A 17,411-nucleotide genomic window follows, 5' to 3' on the forward strand; every position below is an offset into this window, starting at 1 on the left:
ACACACACACACACACACACACACACAAACATAATGGCTTTTGTTGTCTTGTCTCTCCCACACTACGGGCTCACATGAAAAGCCAATCAGGGCTCATCCACCCTGGCAGCTTGGATGCAGCCAACAGCTTGTGAACTGGAAAATAGCTTCCTCCACCCAGCTAGGCTGTCTACCCACTGAAAAACAACACTTGGTCTGACTGTATACTGCCAACAACTGCTGAAAATGACAAAAATAACAACAACTGAGCAGGTGTTTGTTAACCTGCTGATTTGCAATTGTAATCAGACAAAATATATTTCGGAGAAGCGGGTTTAAAGTGTCTGTGAGGTGTTGAAAAAGTGAGATTCATTATATCTGTGTGTGATGTGTGTAAATATATTCTTCATGAATCCTGTACTAATACATACACAATGAAAGCTGAAATCACAAGACTAAGAAGTTAAGCCATACATCATTGAGCTTATAAAGGGGTAAGGGTGGGGGAAATACAATCTTTTTACTCAGATTTGAATCACTTATGTGGTCCGATCTGCTTCATGGAATCAGTTCTATTTTTACTTCTTTTTTTCCTTCTATTTGTATTAGAGTCGACGTCGTTCTGAAAACATTAATGGAGGATAGCAGCAACTGTGGCAACAGAACCCGTAAAACAGCTCAATCTGATGGGCACATACTGTTGCCGTCCCCCAGAGCAAAGTGCGACTTACAACAGCAAAATTAAAATACCATGAGGGATGCACGTTCAGCGAGAATGTTTCATTAAACGCAAACAGTGACTGTATAATTAGTGTATGTGGTTATTTATTAAGAGGTGTAAATGAAACACTTCAGAGCCACATCCATATTCTGCTGTATCTAACAGCCTTTTAATCAGGCGAGACTAAAACAAAAAACCTCATCAGGGAGAAGGTGCCAGGACGATGGAGCCGTGCTGAGTGTATTGGCCGTACCCCTGTACGTCCTGATTACTAGAGATCACTAGATCACTGATTACTAGAGATCACTAGATCGCTGATTACTAGAGATCACTAGAATATTAATTACTAAAGATCACTAGATCGCTGATCACTAGAGATAACTAGATCGCTGATTACTAGAGATCACTCGATCGCTGATTACTAGAGATCACTCGATCGCTGATTACTAGATCGCTGATTACTAGAGATCACTCGATCGCTGATTACTAGAGATCATGAGCACAATAGAAAGATGCACAGGCGGAGATATAAAGCGAGGCTGTGGGTATATAGACAGCTTTTGACGGGACACGGGAAAGATCAAAGTGACTGGCCAGCTGCACCATACTAAACGCGGGAAATCATCCGACCTGCTAAATAATGCAGCGGATCCATGCTTGTTTAACGGACGCCTCGGCTGTCACAGGCTTGCAAGCGGAAAACGTTATGGAAGGACAGGGGTGCGGTTAAAGATACGTTATATCCAAATTACTGCGAGATAAGGCTATAATGGGACTGGAATAATAGTAATCGAAAGTGAAAGTGAGAGAGGTATGGGGAAACATTAGCCATACGACCAAGTGCAGGACTTTCTGCTCACTTCATCTCTGGTTATGTTCATAGATCAGATGAAGGCCTACAGTAGATCTGATCTCTTTCGTGAGACAGGCGCGTTTGTGCAGCAACGCGAACAGCAATAACTTTGGGACACAATAACTACATTCAGACAGTAGGCTGAAGTAACAAAATGAGTTTTTTGTGTTTATTAGTTAAACCGTTCACAATATTTTGGCCCCAAATTGGAATTAAAATGACACTGCCTTTCACATATAATCCAAATAGCATATAGATATGAGATATTACAGTTTCTTACAGATGCTAAGACCCAGTTTTTGAAAGTATGTCTCTTTTTGTCAAGCCTTAACACACAGCAGCCAATGCGACACAAACAACCAGCAAAACATCTCACACTTTTGGAAAAAGCAAACACTGCAACCAAAACCATATTACTGCATCCAAACTCTACACACAAATATCAGATGAACAGCCGTTCCCCCTATGACAACTACACACTGATAGCAGATGAGATCAGAGTCACTCTGGTTGATCATGTAGTCATGTGACCACGTGGTCAACCATGTGTTGAGTTTTCTGGAGCCAACCTAACCTGTCCTGCTACACTGTAGCATCATCCAGTCATTTTGAAATGAGAATAGATAGGTAGACCTATCCTCTATATATACCACATTACTAGACTATCCCTTGCTGGTGGACAAAGATGGCTATCCACTTCAGAACAGAAAGAGACCGTTGTCAACATGGTCAGAGCAAACAATAGCATATGTTTCTGACAACTACATCAGTACATCATTATTGACAACCTCACCATCATCAACCATTCAGTGAGGCTATCTGCACTTGGCCAGTGACAACGTGAAACAACTGCACTATGAATTTGCACAAGCATCCTCTGCTATCCACTCACTTACACTGTAGTGGAGGGTCCTGTGCCACACAGCACTGACAACCTTATGCCTATTTCAAACTGTTGTACAATACTGTAATGAACATCACAGGACGCCGTACCAATGTCAGAGTCCCTGGCAGCATGGCAGCATCACACAATGTGTGCAGCCATTATCCAGAATGGTGGTGTTCATCATCATGCCACTCTTGGTGCCTACAACACTGTGCACATCATCACCTTCCTCAACACAGAGCACAACATACTCATTCTACATCACTAGGGGGATGAACCAGAACAGTCTGGGTTTGTTGTCGTCTGGGACAACATAAGTTTGCACCGGGCTGCTCAAGTACAAAATGAACAGCCATAATTTGTTGTGCCTCACCTTCACCACACTCTCTCATTACTCCTGAGTTTTTTGGCATGGAGGTGGTCGCCAACCCCATTGATGCAAATCCATTCAGGATGGAGGAAGCATGAGGTGACGTTGATAAGGGAGCATGTGAGGGGTGGACACGTCACTCAACAATGTACCTCCCCCGCTGTCCTGACAGAGAGGACATCGCCTGTGATGTTGATGATCTGAACACTCAAACACATGGTAGTAGTGTTTTCCTCTTGTCACACCAGTGTGTAGTTGTCATAGGGAAAAGGCTGTTCATCTGATATTTGTGTGTAGAGTTTGGATGCAATAATATGGTTTTGGCAAGAGTTTAACAAGTTTTGGTTGAAGTGTGAGACGTTTTGCCTGTTGTGTGTGTGGCATTGGCTGCTGTGTGTTAAGTTTTGAGAAAAAAAAGAGACATACTTTCAGAAACTGGGTCTTATGTTATGTTATGTTATACTTTATTGATCCCACGAGTGGGAAATTCAGTCCCCCCTGGGGCCACGGTGTAAAGCACAGAGATCCCAGAGTGGCTACTGCATCAAGACAGCGCCGCCATTTACAGATTGGGGGTAGAAACATAGAAAGATAAACATTAGGAAGAGACAAAATAATATGACCACAGATTATTCTCGCAACAGGACAACAGTCCCCATAGCACATACAAGCATTGATAACACAGACAGTCAAGCAGAGAGAGGCGTGATTCATTCAGATGGGGAGGGGGGAGCCAGAGGCCTGGCATACAGTTTTTGTGTCAAAGTTCGCGGTGGAAGGCGAGAGCCATCCTCTGATAGTCTCTGTGTGGGGGAAGGAGCAGGTAACCAGGACGACGACCTTCTAGGAGAATTTTGTTTGAGCGCCAATGTAGATAAACGAGAATGCAGAATTTAGCAAGGAGCCTGTCCTTGAGCACGTGAAACTCCTATTAAGTCAGAGTCTCCCAACTGATCCAACTTCGCACGTAAAGCAGTAAGACCCTCCACGATCGAATCCAAGCTTTACTGACAGTCACAGTCACAGTCTGCGTTTCTACAGCTCTACCCAACGCATCAATCAAATTGGGCAGTTTTCGTGGGTGTTTAACTGACCCCACTCTTATAATGTCTCGATACACCAGGGCAACTCCTAATCCAATCAGCAGAAACCCAGTGATCAAAGTTTCAAATAGATATAGGCCTATGTCCTCAACATCTTCCAGGGAGAGAGGCGTGAGACACAAATCATGCCACGTCCCCACGAGTCAAGCTCACATCCAGCTGAGAACGTTCTGTCCAGACATGTGGGTTCTCCTGCTCCATGACTCCTCGTGGAAACAATAGTGCCAATTGAATTGAGAGACCACCTAATCAATTCCAAGGGCCAAAATTCAAAAGAGCAGCGTCAGGGTTCTGAGACAATACAGAGAGGCTAAGCGAAAACTAAGAGTGCAGGAGCAAGAGACCGCCTCTCGTGAAAGCCAGAAGAGAAAGATAGCGTCTGCAAAAAACTGCCTTGTCTATGTTCATATCGTGATGACAATGAAAAAACAATTTTCAGTCAGGAATATAACTGACCTAATAAACACTGAAGGTAAGTAGCCATGTTAAGCATGTCTCTTTTGTATTTGTGGGTGAGTCTAAGCGTGATCTGTTCAGACTAATGTTGGAGGTGTAGGTGGCATTAAAATATATTGAGAAGAGCTTAACAAATCTGGTCAGAAAATTGGATTTTACCCACAATTACCTATGTGAACGCAATCTAAGATACTGAAAAAAAAACAGGACAGGAACTCCAAAAATCTTCGTCTGTGTATCATCACTTATGACTTCAACAGGGCAGCAGGTTGATAACCAGAAATCAAGACATTTATACCACTGGATGAACCACCTGCTGCTGTCTGTCTGTAAGACACTACCTGGGCTAATTAAAAGAGATGGTGTCTGTGTGTGTGATTCCTTCAGGCCATGGCTAAGCTCCTGAGTAGCCTTAATGATCTACTGAAAGGAGACAACAAAGCATTGCAATCAGCGTCTTCTCCTTCCTAAATATGAAGCATGCCGACGTGATGTTGACAGACGTATGGCTCAAACCCCACACAAGTGCAACAGCCCACCTGGTCATAATAAAGCAGAGATGCGGTTTTTGAAAATTACACATACATTATTACAGGTGCATTGTTTAATCTCTGAGGCGTTTCTCTCCCGTCTCGGTTGCTGCTCCAGCCTCTCAGGGAGGACACGGAAAAGCTTCAAGCAATTCTCGCCAAGCTAGCATCCACAGGCCATGCTAGCATCCACAGGCTGTGCTAATCCTGACGCCCGTAAGGTTGCCCAGGAGGCGGATGGGACAAGAGCAATATTCAAACGCATTTAGAGAGGTGTTTAAAATCAATGTATCTGTGAGTCTTTAGCTACTACCCCCCTCTCCACACACACACACACACACACACACAAACACAAACACACTTGGAGCAGTAGGGAAAGGTATCAAACATGAGCTTAAGCACAGATAATAGCTCACTGAAGGCTCCGAGACAGTGCTACACACCTGTGCTGAGTCTATGGAAAGTCAAAAGGCTCAACTGTGCTGAACAATTTTCAAATGAAAACATTTTAAAAGCATACACCATACAATAAATACAGGAACAGGCCAGAGCTCTAGCCACCGACACAACAAGAGCTCAAGCAGCCCCCCCTGCTTTGCCCCTGTAGCCATGTGCTCTGAGAAACTTTGCCTGGTTTAAAAAAAATCCCAAAGCTTCAGCTGAGTAAAGTCTGGCACTTGACTAAGCATATGGGTGTCATCAGTGAGCACGTTTGGATATGAAGCTAAGAGACCTGCACAAGCGTTCTTACCATCAGAAACGCCTTCAAAGCAGACAGCTACCGACTTATTTAGTCCTGCCTCCTATTTCTGCCTTGACTAATAAATAGCTCATCTCAAAAAAATCTCCAGCGTTTTAAGTCCAAGGGCAGTCTTGTGTGAAGCTGTTCTTGTGATATAAGCACCCCCCACGTCCCCACACCTTAGGGACTGCTGGAGTCAGAGAGTAAGGTGTAGGCAATCACATTTCAGTGATTATGTCCTTAAACTGCTTTATTTACATGTTAGAACATGTGGCAACTAGTTATATTTTTGACCTTTGTTAGTGTTGTATAACTATGACTAATCAATACATAATTCACACCCTAAGCTATTATTTAAAGAACTTTGCATATAAAACTTGCTTCAGGCTGAAAAATGTGACTTCAGTAAGCACATGCAGCCAGATTGTTACGTCTGTAGTCATTTAAACTGATTAGAAAATAATTAAACATGGTAATCACTTAATGGACTTTCTTGCACATTATAAATCTCTTATGTTTACAGACGTTACAATTAGCCTTATAGTACATTAGTCATTCCAAAACTATTTCACATGCAACAGGATGTTTAATTGTAAAACTCATTTAAAGTGTAGGGATATCTGTACTTAGGACCAGGCAGTGATTTTGGTTCTCGCTAATGTGTCACATGCTAGTGTGTCACCTGGAGACTCTGCAAGCAGATAGATGTCTGGATCTTGAATGCAAATGCCTGGAAGGAGGAGACCCGCATTCAGAAAAAAACATGGAACATGAAGTCGTTCTTGTAAAAACCTACTGATCCTGTAAAAAAATATTGGGGTTTGGTGCAATATAATCTGTAATTCATAGTTACTCTTCCTTAAGAAATGTTTTGCCTTTCCCTAAACTAAATTTGCTCTGGAAAACAGCCTTACAGTACGCTTTTGTACATCCAAACTTGCACCTTTTATCAGCTAAACCACATTCTTTGGTTTCCTCCTGCAGCTCATCAGGACACACTTGTCTGGTCTGGTTAAACATGTGCTGAGGAGCAGCTGTCTATTAGCACAGTTCCAGGCTGCATCTGGAGAAGAAGGCGACTGGAAGCCCATGAGGCTCTAAATGCTGTCCTGTCACTTCCTGCATTGTGATGTCCAGCGAGACAGCCCACCAATCAGATTCCACTCTAGCCTATTGCAAAGTGAGATTAAGATGTTTCCAGACATCACTGAGCAAATCATGATGGCCAGAATCCAGATGAGATGAGCTGATAAAACTGTTGGCTGACTCTGCCGGGGGGGATGGTGCTTGTTTGACACACTGAGTTTGACAGAGTAAGTCAGAGAGGCAGGAAGAAAATCAGACTTGCTATAACTCTGCATGAACCCACACACCACCCGCAGGACGCACACACGCGCACGCACATACGCTTGCAGCAGTAGACCATCCCAACCTCCACCACAGACAGATGAAACATTAATATCACATCCTTAGGTTAAGACCACATGGTATTTCAAAAATACACAGTACAAGATTGTGAGCACAGACTCAAACTACTACTCTTTAAACAAAACTGAAATATGGGATCAAATATCACACATGATGTCAGTACAGAAGGAAAACAAACATCTGGATTACTTTTGCTGGATGACTTCCATACCTGATATTTGCTGGATTTTGGAATGATCCATTTTTGTAAATTTTTAATAGATATTTCTGAATGTTATGTTTTATAGCACTACTTACATTAGTCATAGTAATGGCACATATCAGAGGCCGTACACAAGAATCTGAACATTTTAATATGATTCACCCAACACGGCCTCTACTTGGGCTGTTTCTTCCTGTTGACACCAGGTAGGTCTGAAATGGCATAATGATGGTTCACAGCGCAGAGAGTTCATCACTTAGCACTTCACTATGTGAATGCATACCACACCTTTAGCTGACTGAGTGTAAGAATAAATGCATGGAGTTCTGGGTGGCTTCTGCTTTGCACTACACCACCAGGCAACTCCGAAGGTCCGAGCTTGTGGGAGTCATGGAGACGCAGGAGACACTCCAGAAAGCACTTATTAACATTACCATATTCATACGGAGAAAGCAAAAACTACAGAAGTAATAATTACAATTTACTTAACAGAAACTAGAAATGCCTTTTAGCCAAGGAGTATTATCAAACACAGGAGTTTTTCAGTGAACTCATCTGCACAAATATCAGATTTGCAGTGGTTTCGTCTACACATATATACTGCAGATTTGCTGCGGATTGGTATACATAGATAATTTGCTGCAATTTGCATCAAGGTGTGTTGGGCAGACATTTTTGACAGGCCCATGGTCTGCAGGTTCATGCACACACAGAATGAGTGTGCTGTCAATCAAAGAGGACGTGTGACCTATTATAGCCTGTGTTTTTTCACAGGCTCATGCTCTGACTCCTCCCCCTCCTCACAGCTTTTTGTTCCGGTTTAAACCTGTTAGCCTGAGCCCTTATTCATTCCACTCCCCATGAACAAATATACTGACACAAAGTCTAAGACCAATTTATTTTTTTTGCTTCCACTATTTTAAGCAATGACGCTGTTAGCTACCTCCAGCAGACAGGAAACGAGCTTCTTGCGTATTTAATTTTTTTTTTTTTTAAGGACCGAAGAGTGCTAATGAGGTAATCTGTGAGACATTACTTGAAGAAATATAAAGGTTTAATACTGTGACATAATTTACTGCCATGGTACCCACAGACACAATCCTCAGTACTAGTCACAGGCCGGGAGGGAAAATGAGTCATCCTTCTGAGAAAGTGAAGACTACAGGAATCTCGTCATGATGTGAAAGAACAAAGCACTGTCAGTGAGATCATATCCTGAAGAAGAGCTTGAAGAATGATGTGGCACAGGTAAAAGGCATGTACAATGACAAGCATACACACACAACACACACACACTCATACGAACACAAAGCTTGGGTCTGTCAATGGACAAAGTTATTGCATTAGCACAGAATAGAGAAAGTGGGTTAGCCAGAGCTAAGGTCACAAAAACATATAGGCTGATGCGTTTGCCTGAGCAGTGCCTTAAAGCCATCTGCCTGACAGGCTGCCCTGCGTCTTCTGACTTACTGGACCTCAGAAGCACTCCACTGCAAAGGGTTTCAGAGAGCGGTCGGAGCGATTAGGTCTCATAGTCTATGTTTGCGTGCAGTTTTAGCGCCATTTCACATAATTATATGAAACACATTAATAGGTGTCAGCTACCATATGCTAGAAACAGGCAGGTCTGCATCGCTGCATCTAAGTCAGCTCCTGATGGAATACCGGCCATGCTGAATGAGATTTTCAAGAAGCAAATCAAAGCTGGTGTGTCTTCCTCTAGAACTCCCGTAACAAATATGTCTAATCTGCTGTGCTAAATGTGAAGAAATGCCACATCTCCTGCACCACAAAAAGCTCCCTCCTAAAAAATCAATTCCACAGAAGCCTTATCGGAGCTTCGAGAGCCGCAGTTGAGGCTGCCTCCACGGATATACCCCTAGCTTCTCCTGCAGCAGGGGGGATTTGTCTGGGCAGGATCCCAGTTTTACCCCCATTCTCAGGTCAGGGGGGAGACACAAAATCCATGATCCTGCCCCAGCCTTCAGCTGCTCTAGGGAGGGGTTATTAATCCAGTGCTCAGAGACCCCAGGGCCAGTCCAGGTTTTTGTTCCAGCTCCTCGTAAGCATGAACCAAATAATGAGAAGCTGCAGAGCTCTCCATTACCTGGCTGAGGCACACTGGAGCGCTAGCAGGTGCAAAATGTGGGCTGGATGCAGCTCCCCGAGGACTAGATTGAAAGCCCATCGGCTGGCTGCCTGCCTTTGCCTTGGGTGGAAAAAGGACTACAGACAGATCCACCCTCTATCCAGCCTCCTGCAGGATATACGTCCAGTGGCAATTTAACACACTTAAGCTTAACATTTAAAAGCTCTCAAAACCTTCGTTAGATTTTAAAGAGTCCCAAAAAACCTGATTAGCCAGATTAGATCTGTTACATTTGGGCTTGAACTTTTGTTATAATTAAGACTGCCATTAATTTCTATAATTAAGAATGTCAGTAAAGTAACAACACACCGCTCAGTCCCGCTAGTCTGGGTCACGGGGGGCTGGAGCCAATCCCAGCATCTTCAGGTGAAGGCAGGGAACACAACACTAAGAAGGCAGTAACAACACTAAGAAGGCTTAAATACAGACTCACACAGAACAGAAAAAACAAACATGATAAATTCAGCATGTCTCTAAAACCCCAGCAGAAGAGGTGCTCTCGCCTCTGCTCAAGCTTCTGAAGCATCTCAACTGGTGCTAAAGGTCAAAGCAAAACTTCATCTATTGTTTGGGCAGCCAGGACATGAACTAGGCGTAAGCGCTCCCGAGAGCTTGTTTAAGCAGGACTAATTAGAGCGCTCTTGTGCGAATACGCAGGGAGGATTATAAGCAGACCATCCGAGACCTCAGCCATGAGAGAAAACCGATTATCGATGTGGAGCGGTGCAGGAGCTGCTCTGTGCACCTTCGTCGGCTCTCTCTCCCGCCTAACACAAAACACCAACCGCCATCGATCCCCACTAATAGATCTCACGCTATTCACCCTCAGAGCCACAGTCAGGGTTGTTTTTTCCCCTATACCATATTCATAGTATTTCCATCGATTCTTTAGCATAATGTTTTTGAGATGCTTCATTTGCCAAGTTTAACTACTGTGCCATTTCTGGGGCAAAAAAACAAACGTGTTTTTAACATCATCATTTAGAAATACTATAATGACAGTAAATAAATTAGGCGAAAAATTTTACATTAAATCGTAGTTTCTTTCACTGTTGGATTTGAAGCTGAAAATCCGTCTACATTCCCCAAAGTCATCCTGCAGTACTGTAGAAAATTCAGCCCCGGGGCAGCTAACCGTTCCTCTGAAGTTCCACATTATGGCTTTAATATTTAATAAGGAGGAATGTGGGGTTGCTTCTGGATCATTTCAGGCAGGAGTCCCACGGTTTTCCATTACTGTCAAACCCACCCGGAGAAATTCCCCCCCCCCCCCCCCCCCCCCCCCCCCCCCCCCCCGGCTTTCCCAACGTTATGGAGATAGGTGTGGTACACCTCTGCTCTAATTGCACTGCTGTGTCAACAGGATCAAGGAGCACCGCAATCTCGTTTGGGCAGTGAACACAACACGCCGCTCCGTGCGTAGTGGTGAAACGGCACCAAGCAGAAAAATGAAAGGGACTTGAGACAAGGATGAGACAAGGTGAGACAGTAATGAGTCCAAACAACAAAGAAAACAAAAAAAAAAAAGGTATGATGTATGATGGACTCTGCATAGTAGCTGTTGAACCCAAAGCATGGCTCACTGCTTTTATGAGCTGGTTAACAGGTCTGCCTGTGGTACGCATATAGAATGGCAGGGCAGTAACACATGCAGCCTTCCAGTAACCACAGGCATGTAGTTCAGGTTAAAGGGCTCTGTTTTGAATGCTGGGGTTGGTCGCCTGGTGCAGACCAAAGGGGGGAGGGGGTGTGTGATTGAACCACCGTGGAAACAGAATCTGTGTCCTGCTGTCCATTCTACTTCTCCACTGCATTTATATGACTCACTCCCCTCCCCTTCTCCCACAATCCTACGGAGAGCTGATGAATCTCCCTCCCTCCTTTCCGGAGGAGAGGAGCACACCCATTCATCTCCATCCAGCTTGACAGCTCACTACGGACACGTGAGCGGACGCTCTGTGAACACAGCGCCATCGATCTGAGCATCATCGATATTCATCCCGTGGGAGCGAGAGGTCTGTCCCCCCTGGCAGGCGGAGATGATGCTTTTCTGGTATTCACTGCTCGATCAGTGACTCAGTGATCCCCAGGGAGCCTGCAGGGCCTGTCTACTTGACAGTCGCTGGAGCAGGGAGAACACATGCTCGGGGTGCAACTTGTCAGGCCTGAGTGGCTCCCCCAGGCCTCCACTATCACAAGTTAGAAGCTGAGAGTGTTTAGATAACACAGCACTGTCAACATGACTGGACTGCACAAACGTATAGCATGTACATGTATATATCTGGGGTTCTCCAGAGCCTCTAAGATTAAACTAAAGCTGATGTCAGGCTGCTTTTTTATTATTTCGGAGTTTAAATCCAACCTGTAAACCATAAACCAGTAGAACCAGTAGAACTTTGAGAAAGACTTCGAAACATCACCATGTGCAACAACTATTGAAGATCCCCAAGGTAACCAAATATTCAGGGCATTTCAAATATGAGCACAATATTCCAACACAGGCATGTCAGGGTTCTGCATAATTCCTGTGAGTAAACAGGCAGACCCATAAGACACAAGTCTAAAGGAACCAATGAAATATTTGTTTTAAGAAATGTTTTTATTAGGAACAGATGGCACTTACCTAGGACGTCTCAGCAAACAATAAACCGTCATGGCTGTTTGTTTATTATGATTGAGTCTGCCATCTGCTTTACCTCAGTAACAAAACACTGAGTTTGTCTAATGCTAATAATGTAGCTTTACCATGTATCTAGAACAGTTTAATTGACCTACTGCTTTTAGATGCAGTGTGTGTGTGTGTGCGTGTGTGCGTGTGTGTGTGTGTGTGTGCGTGTGTGTGTGCGTGTGTGTGTGTGCGTTTGTGTGTGTGTGTATTTTACATACCCATCCTCCTGTTTGGATGGGAGATGAGCAGAGATAGATACGATAGATATGACAAAATCAAATTAAAAACAGGAGTGGCCAGCAGCCACCTCCGTCCTCCCAGCCCCTCCCCCACATCCTCCCAGCCCCTCCCCCCCATCCTCCCAGCAGCCCCCCCTCCATCCTCCCAGCCCCTCCCCCCATCCTCCCAGCCTCCCCCTCCATCCTACCAGCCCCCCCTCCATCCTACCAGCCCCCCCTCCGTCCTCCCAGCCCCTTGGCCAGCCATCTCAGTGCCGTCAACCAGCCCTGCCCTTTATGAATATGAATATGTCTAAGAATGTCACGTCTAGCAATATGATGTTTAGGAATATGATGCTGTATCATATGCACAGTGCATGGAAAAACTGTCAGGCACTCAGGACTGAGAACCGTGGTATTATATTTTATATATTTACTGCAATACTCCAATAGCACACCTTGTTGGTGGGGTCAAAGGGCAACACCAGAGTTACATGAGCAGCGAGGGCTATCTTTATTCTCTTACACTGGCATGGCTGTGGAGGGCTGCTGCTCTGAGCAAAACCTCCATGATGGCTCAACAGACAGCCAGTGTCACGCGGTCACTGATGCTGTGAAGGATGTGATGGGTAACTGCTGTGCTGGGGTTATCAATAGTGTGGCTGCCATAACTCATTGTGCATTATGATCAATTATCAATGTGTGCATGTGTGTGTCGGCGTATGCATGCAGGTTGCTCTTTGTGTCATTGTCTCATCATATACACTTATCCACAAACCCATCCGTCCTGCTATCAGCAATTACATCAGCTTATATAACCCAGGTGGACATTATCACAGCACCTCAGGTTCAGACACATCCCTCTGAACTTGAAGGCCGTGAAAAATTCAGCAGGCGTTCCGTGGTTATGTATGAGCAGAGCGGCCTGGTGGAACAGAGAGGGGTTGGCACATACACTCCGGGCCCCTCCAAGACTGCGAGGGGACTGAGGTTTTTCCATGCGCTGTTTCTGTGTCACATCGTGACAGGCGATCTCCGAGCGCTGCTGGTGTCTGCACTGACAGAGCTCCGTGCTGCCGCACTCCAGCTGCGCAAAAGCTTTACGCAAGTGAACAAATCTGCAAAACGAAAAAAAAGAAAAGAAAAAAGAAAAAAAAAAAAAAAAAAAACACCCACGGCCAAAAATCTGACACGCGAGTGATAATCATCGACGAATCGGAAGTGCACGTGGTTGCGTGGCTTTTGTGCGGTGGAATATCAGGTGTGCCAGCGCTGGTTGGTTACAGTTGCAGCTCTGATGTTTTTGGTGCCAGATCTCTTCTCTGGTTCAATTAGCCAGTCAAAAGAGATTCATGTCATTGCATGTCGGGGTACTTCAAGTTACGTCCGCTGATTAAGACTAATGACCGTATTCAGTTACTGTCATGGAAACCAAAACCAAGAGTCTCAGGGTGTCACACGCATTCGTTGTGTTACTCACCACCAAAGAGAGAGGCCTTTTCCACGACACCACCCCAATCAGACCCGACAGCAGCACCTGCAGAGAAAAGAAAACAGTTCCTCTTGTTCAAACCAGTTCAAACCAGTATAGCCGCAGCGACAGAAATCCGCTCGTGAGCTGCGAGGCGTGACAGTTTTAGCCGCACGGCGCTGGCGACATGAGTGGAAACGAACAGTGGGAAAGCGTCAGGCACGCGTGGGCAAACCTCTCCTCCTCTTCCTCGCGTGTGACTCCGCCGGCGTCTCAGCCACGGAGACACACTCGCGAGGAGGGAGACGGGGCCTTTCCCTGTCAGCAGGAGGCTCGCGGGCGCCTCCGAGCCGTCACGCGCTCGTGCGCCGCGTGCTCTCAGAACTGCTCGTGCGGTAGCTGCGGGCGCCTTCATCACCTGCTCTCTCCTTCCTCTCCGCCGGTCCCCAGGAGCTCCTCTCCCTCACCAGAAACATTTTCACCCATCAGTTCCTCTTTTGTGCTCATCTTGCTTTTCTTTCAGCATGCACAGCTCCAGATCTCTGGATCCACACTCTCCTCAGCGCCCTGAAAGGCCCACCATCTACCCAACTCAGTATACAAATCATATTTTGGTATTTGCCTAAATTTTGACAGTTTTATGCAACTTTTATATATAACGTTACATGCAATGCCATATACACTATAATATGGACCAAGCATAAAATTCACCAAGCTCAATAAATACATGCAATAACTATTGGCATTTATTACTTATAGGTCACTATATAACAAAATATTGTCAATGCGCTATATTGCCAATAAATATTGGCTACATATATCGACTGTAGATTGTGAGAACACTTAGTAAGATTGTTATTGATTCGTTGTCCTATATGCTGCCATACTGTCTGAGACCTGGTGAATATAGTCATAAACCTTGAGACAACTTGGTGTAATTCTGCATCAAAGGGGAAACGCATAGGCACAGTAGTCAATACTGTGATATGATGGAATCTGCAAAGTCCTTTAAGATGTCGTCATCCTGTACCAGGACAATAATGATGCACAGTGAGATGCCATCCAGCTCACGCTGGGGTACACACACAGACAACAGCAGACAAATGATCTGCTAAATATGAAGCAAATAAGAAAAGAAGTCAGGTTTGTACGAAAGCACCGATCAGAGAGGGAGGGAGGGAGAGAGAGAGAGAGAGAGAGAGAGAGAGAGAGAGAGAGAGAGAGAGAGAGAGAGAGAGAGAGAGAGAGAGAGACTGTTAGAGCTAAAGAAGACTGTGATCAATGAAATGTGGGTATTTGGTAATAGAATGTTATCAGATGAAGACCAGAAGAGAATGAGAGAGAACTGATTAATGCTGAAACATACAGCACTAGAGAATAGCATGTCATAAAATATCACATAAAACCTGCAACTGTCCTCCATATACTCATTTACTCATACGTCTGCCCCAGGCAATGCCATTAAAACATGAAATTAGTTAATGTTGTAAATTTAATATCCACACAAAGCAAACAGTCTGTCTCTGTGGCAGATCCTGGTGCAGTATCAGTGTGTTTGGAGCGGCCTGTGGTTTCAAACCGTGTACACTAGAGTCCCTGAGGATGAGAGACGATCTGATTTAAATGATAATTTGATGTCATCATTAGTCTTTCTCCAACTTATACAAATTTGTTTCCAGAACTTGGAGAGAGATTGTATTTTTGAAAACAGGTTATTCTATTTTACAACTGGCATAATATTCACTTTTCATTTGATTTCCTATTTCCATAATGCATTAAGAGGAAGAAGAGCAAAAAGAGAGAGGAAACTTCAGAGAAAAAGTGTTAAAGAGAATTTGCTTATGAATTATTGATCCTATGTTCAGCTGCAACTAAGGTATATAGAGAGGTATTCACCCCACACACACACACACACACACACACACACACACACACACACACACACACATTCCTTTTCCACATGCACACACACAAACAAATGCACGCACACACTAACCCATCCCCCCAACCCTTGACACACAGACACACACACACACACATACAAACACACACATTTATAGTAGCACCTGCTCCCCCAGGATAACCCATAGGGAGATGTGTAAATGGAGGACCCAGGAGCAGGCATACACTCCTGGTGCTTCCTCTCCCATTTCATTTTCACCTCAAACCAGCAACCACCACCATTTAGGGCTCCCCCTAGACCAGTGCTTATCACACGCTCTCTCTATGAACCACACAGAGTGCCACTCAAACCACAGTCAAAAACAAGCAAAAACAAAAAAACACAGATCGCTTTGAATCTTAGCTTAGAAATCACAATGCATCTCAAAGCAAAGGCTGTGATCTAGGACCAGACCTTGCCTGCTCAGGAGAACGCATTAGTATAGCAGCCTGAAACATGTCCTTCAATTCAATTTGATTCAAAACTGTGCTTTATAAAGTGCTTTATACAACATGTGTTATCACAAAGAAGCTTTACAAGAGATCATGTATCCACAGAATCTGTGCCCAGGCCCGTAAGGAGAACGAATTTCCTGAGGAGACAAGGAAGAAACCTTGAGAGGAACCAAGACTCAGAGCCCATCCTCCTCTGGTCAACACAAAGGGATAGTGCGATATTCATGGCTAACGTGTGAGTGGGAATGAAAGTGGGATTTTCCCTCTGGCTGCGCTCCAAACAGGATTAAGACATTAGCCACAGAGGCCTGAGCAGATATCCAGACTGGGCCTAAGAATTCAGAAAGCAGGGAAACCCTCTCTGCCATGGGGCAGAGACGACCAGCCCCCTAGTCTGGAGGAGAGAGCACACAAAATCAAACAAAGAGCTTGCTCCATGAGATCTGTGTGGATCCAAACAAAGAGCTTGCTTCCATGAGATCTGTGTGGATCCACACCAGCTGTGTGTATACGTCTAATTAACACCTTAAGTTTGATACAATTATGCCTAAGTTAGGATTTTGGGGCTCTAATGGCTCACGAAACAACTGGAAGTGGGAGAGAAAAGAAGAGTTTGCTAGTCACTTCTATGGCAATTGTACAGAATGACACGGACATCATTGGATCTCCTTCTGACGGATGAAGATTGGATGTGCTACAGCAATCTGGCAGCATGCCGGCGCTTTGGCACTCAGAGTGACCTACTGCAGGTGAGCCGCACTGAATGATGGGTCATTGGAAATCTGTGATTTAATATTGACCAACACAGAGAACACAACCTGTGTGACCAACACACGACAACAAAGAGAAACTCCATTTTCCATTCCATTTTGTTTTTGAGAAAAAGATTTAGAAGAAAGGTAGTATAAAAAGTATTCCTGAAATTATATAGATATAGTTTTCGTAAAATTATAGCACAATAGTATAATAAGGTATTATTCATAAACTAATTTACTGCTTATAACCCTTATCTTATAAATTGCCTGCTGAGTGAAGTATGAGCATATTTGATTTGATCTTATTGTTCACATGTAGAAACCTGATTTTGTAAAACTGTTTGTACTTGCCACATTGTTTTTCCTAGAAATACACAAGGGAGGGAATGAGGGATGTTGCTGGAGATTCCCACATGAAGCGGGTAGTGTATGTAAAGATCCCACTGAACAGTAATAGTGGTTCTGTTTCACTGCTCTCGCAGG

At 44.4% G+C, this 17,411-nt stretch overlaps 1 protein-coding gene across 1 annotated transcript in view; it reads right to left on the minus strand.

Annotated features, from left to right (window-relative positions):
• The window catches only part of fam189a1 (family with sequence similarity 189 member A1), a 116,301-nt gene that overhangs the window by 56,403 nt on the left and 42,487 nt on the right, over positions 1-17,411 (minus strand). Inside the window, exon 2 of the mRNA XM_076999463.1 lies at positions 13,786-13,842. Coding sequence (XP_076855578.1) covers positions 13,786-13,842 — 57 coding nt within the window. The remainder of the gene's footprint in view (positions 1-13,785; positions 13,843-17,411) is intronic.

This window comes from Brachyhypopomus gauderio, chromosome 1 (genome assembly GCF_052324685.1).
Source record: "Brachyhypopomus gauderio isolate BG-103 chromosome 1, BGAUD_0.2, whole genome shotgun sequence".
Lineage (NCBI taxonomy): Eukaryota > Metazoa > Chordata > Actinopteri > Gymnotiformes > Hypopomidae > Brachyhypopomus > Brachyhypopomus gauderio.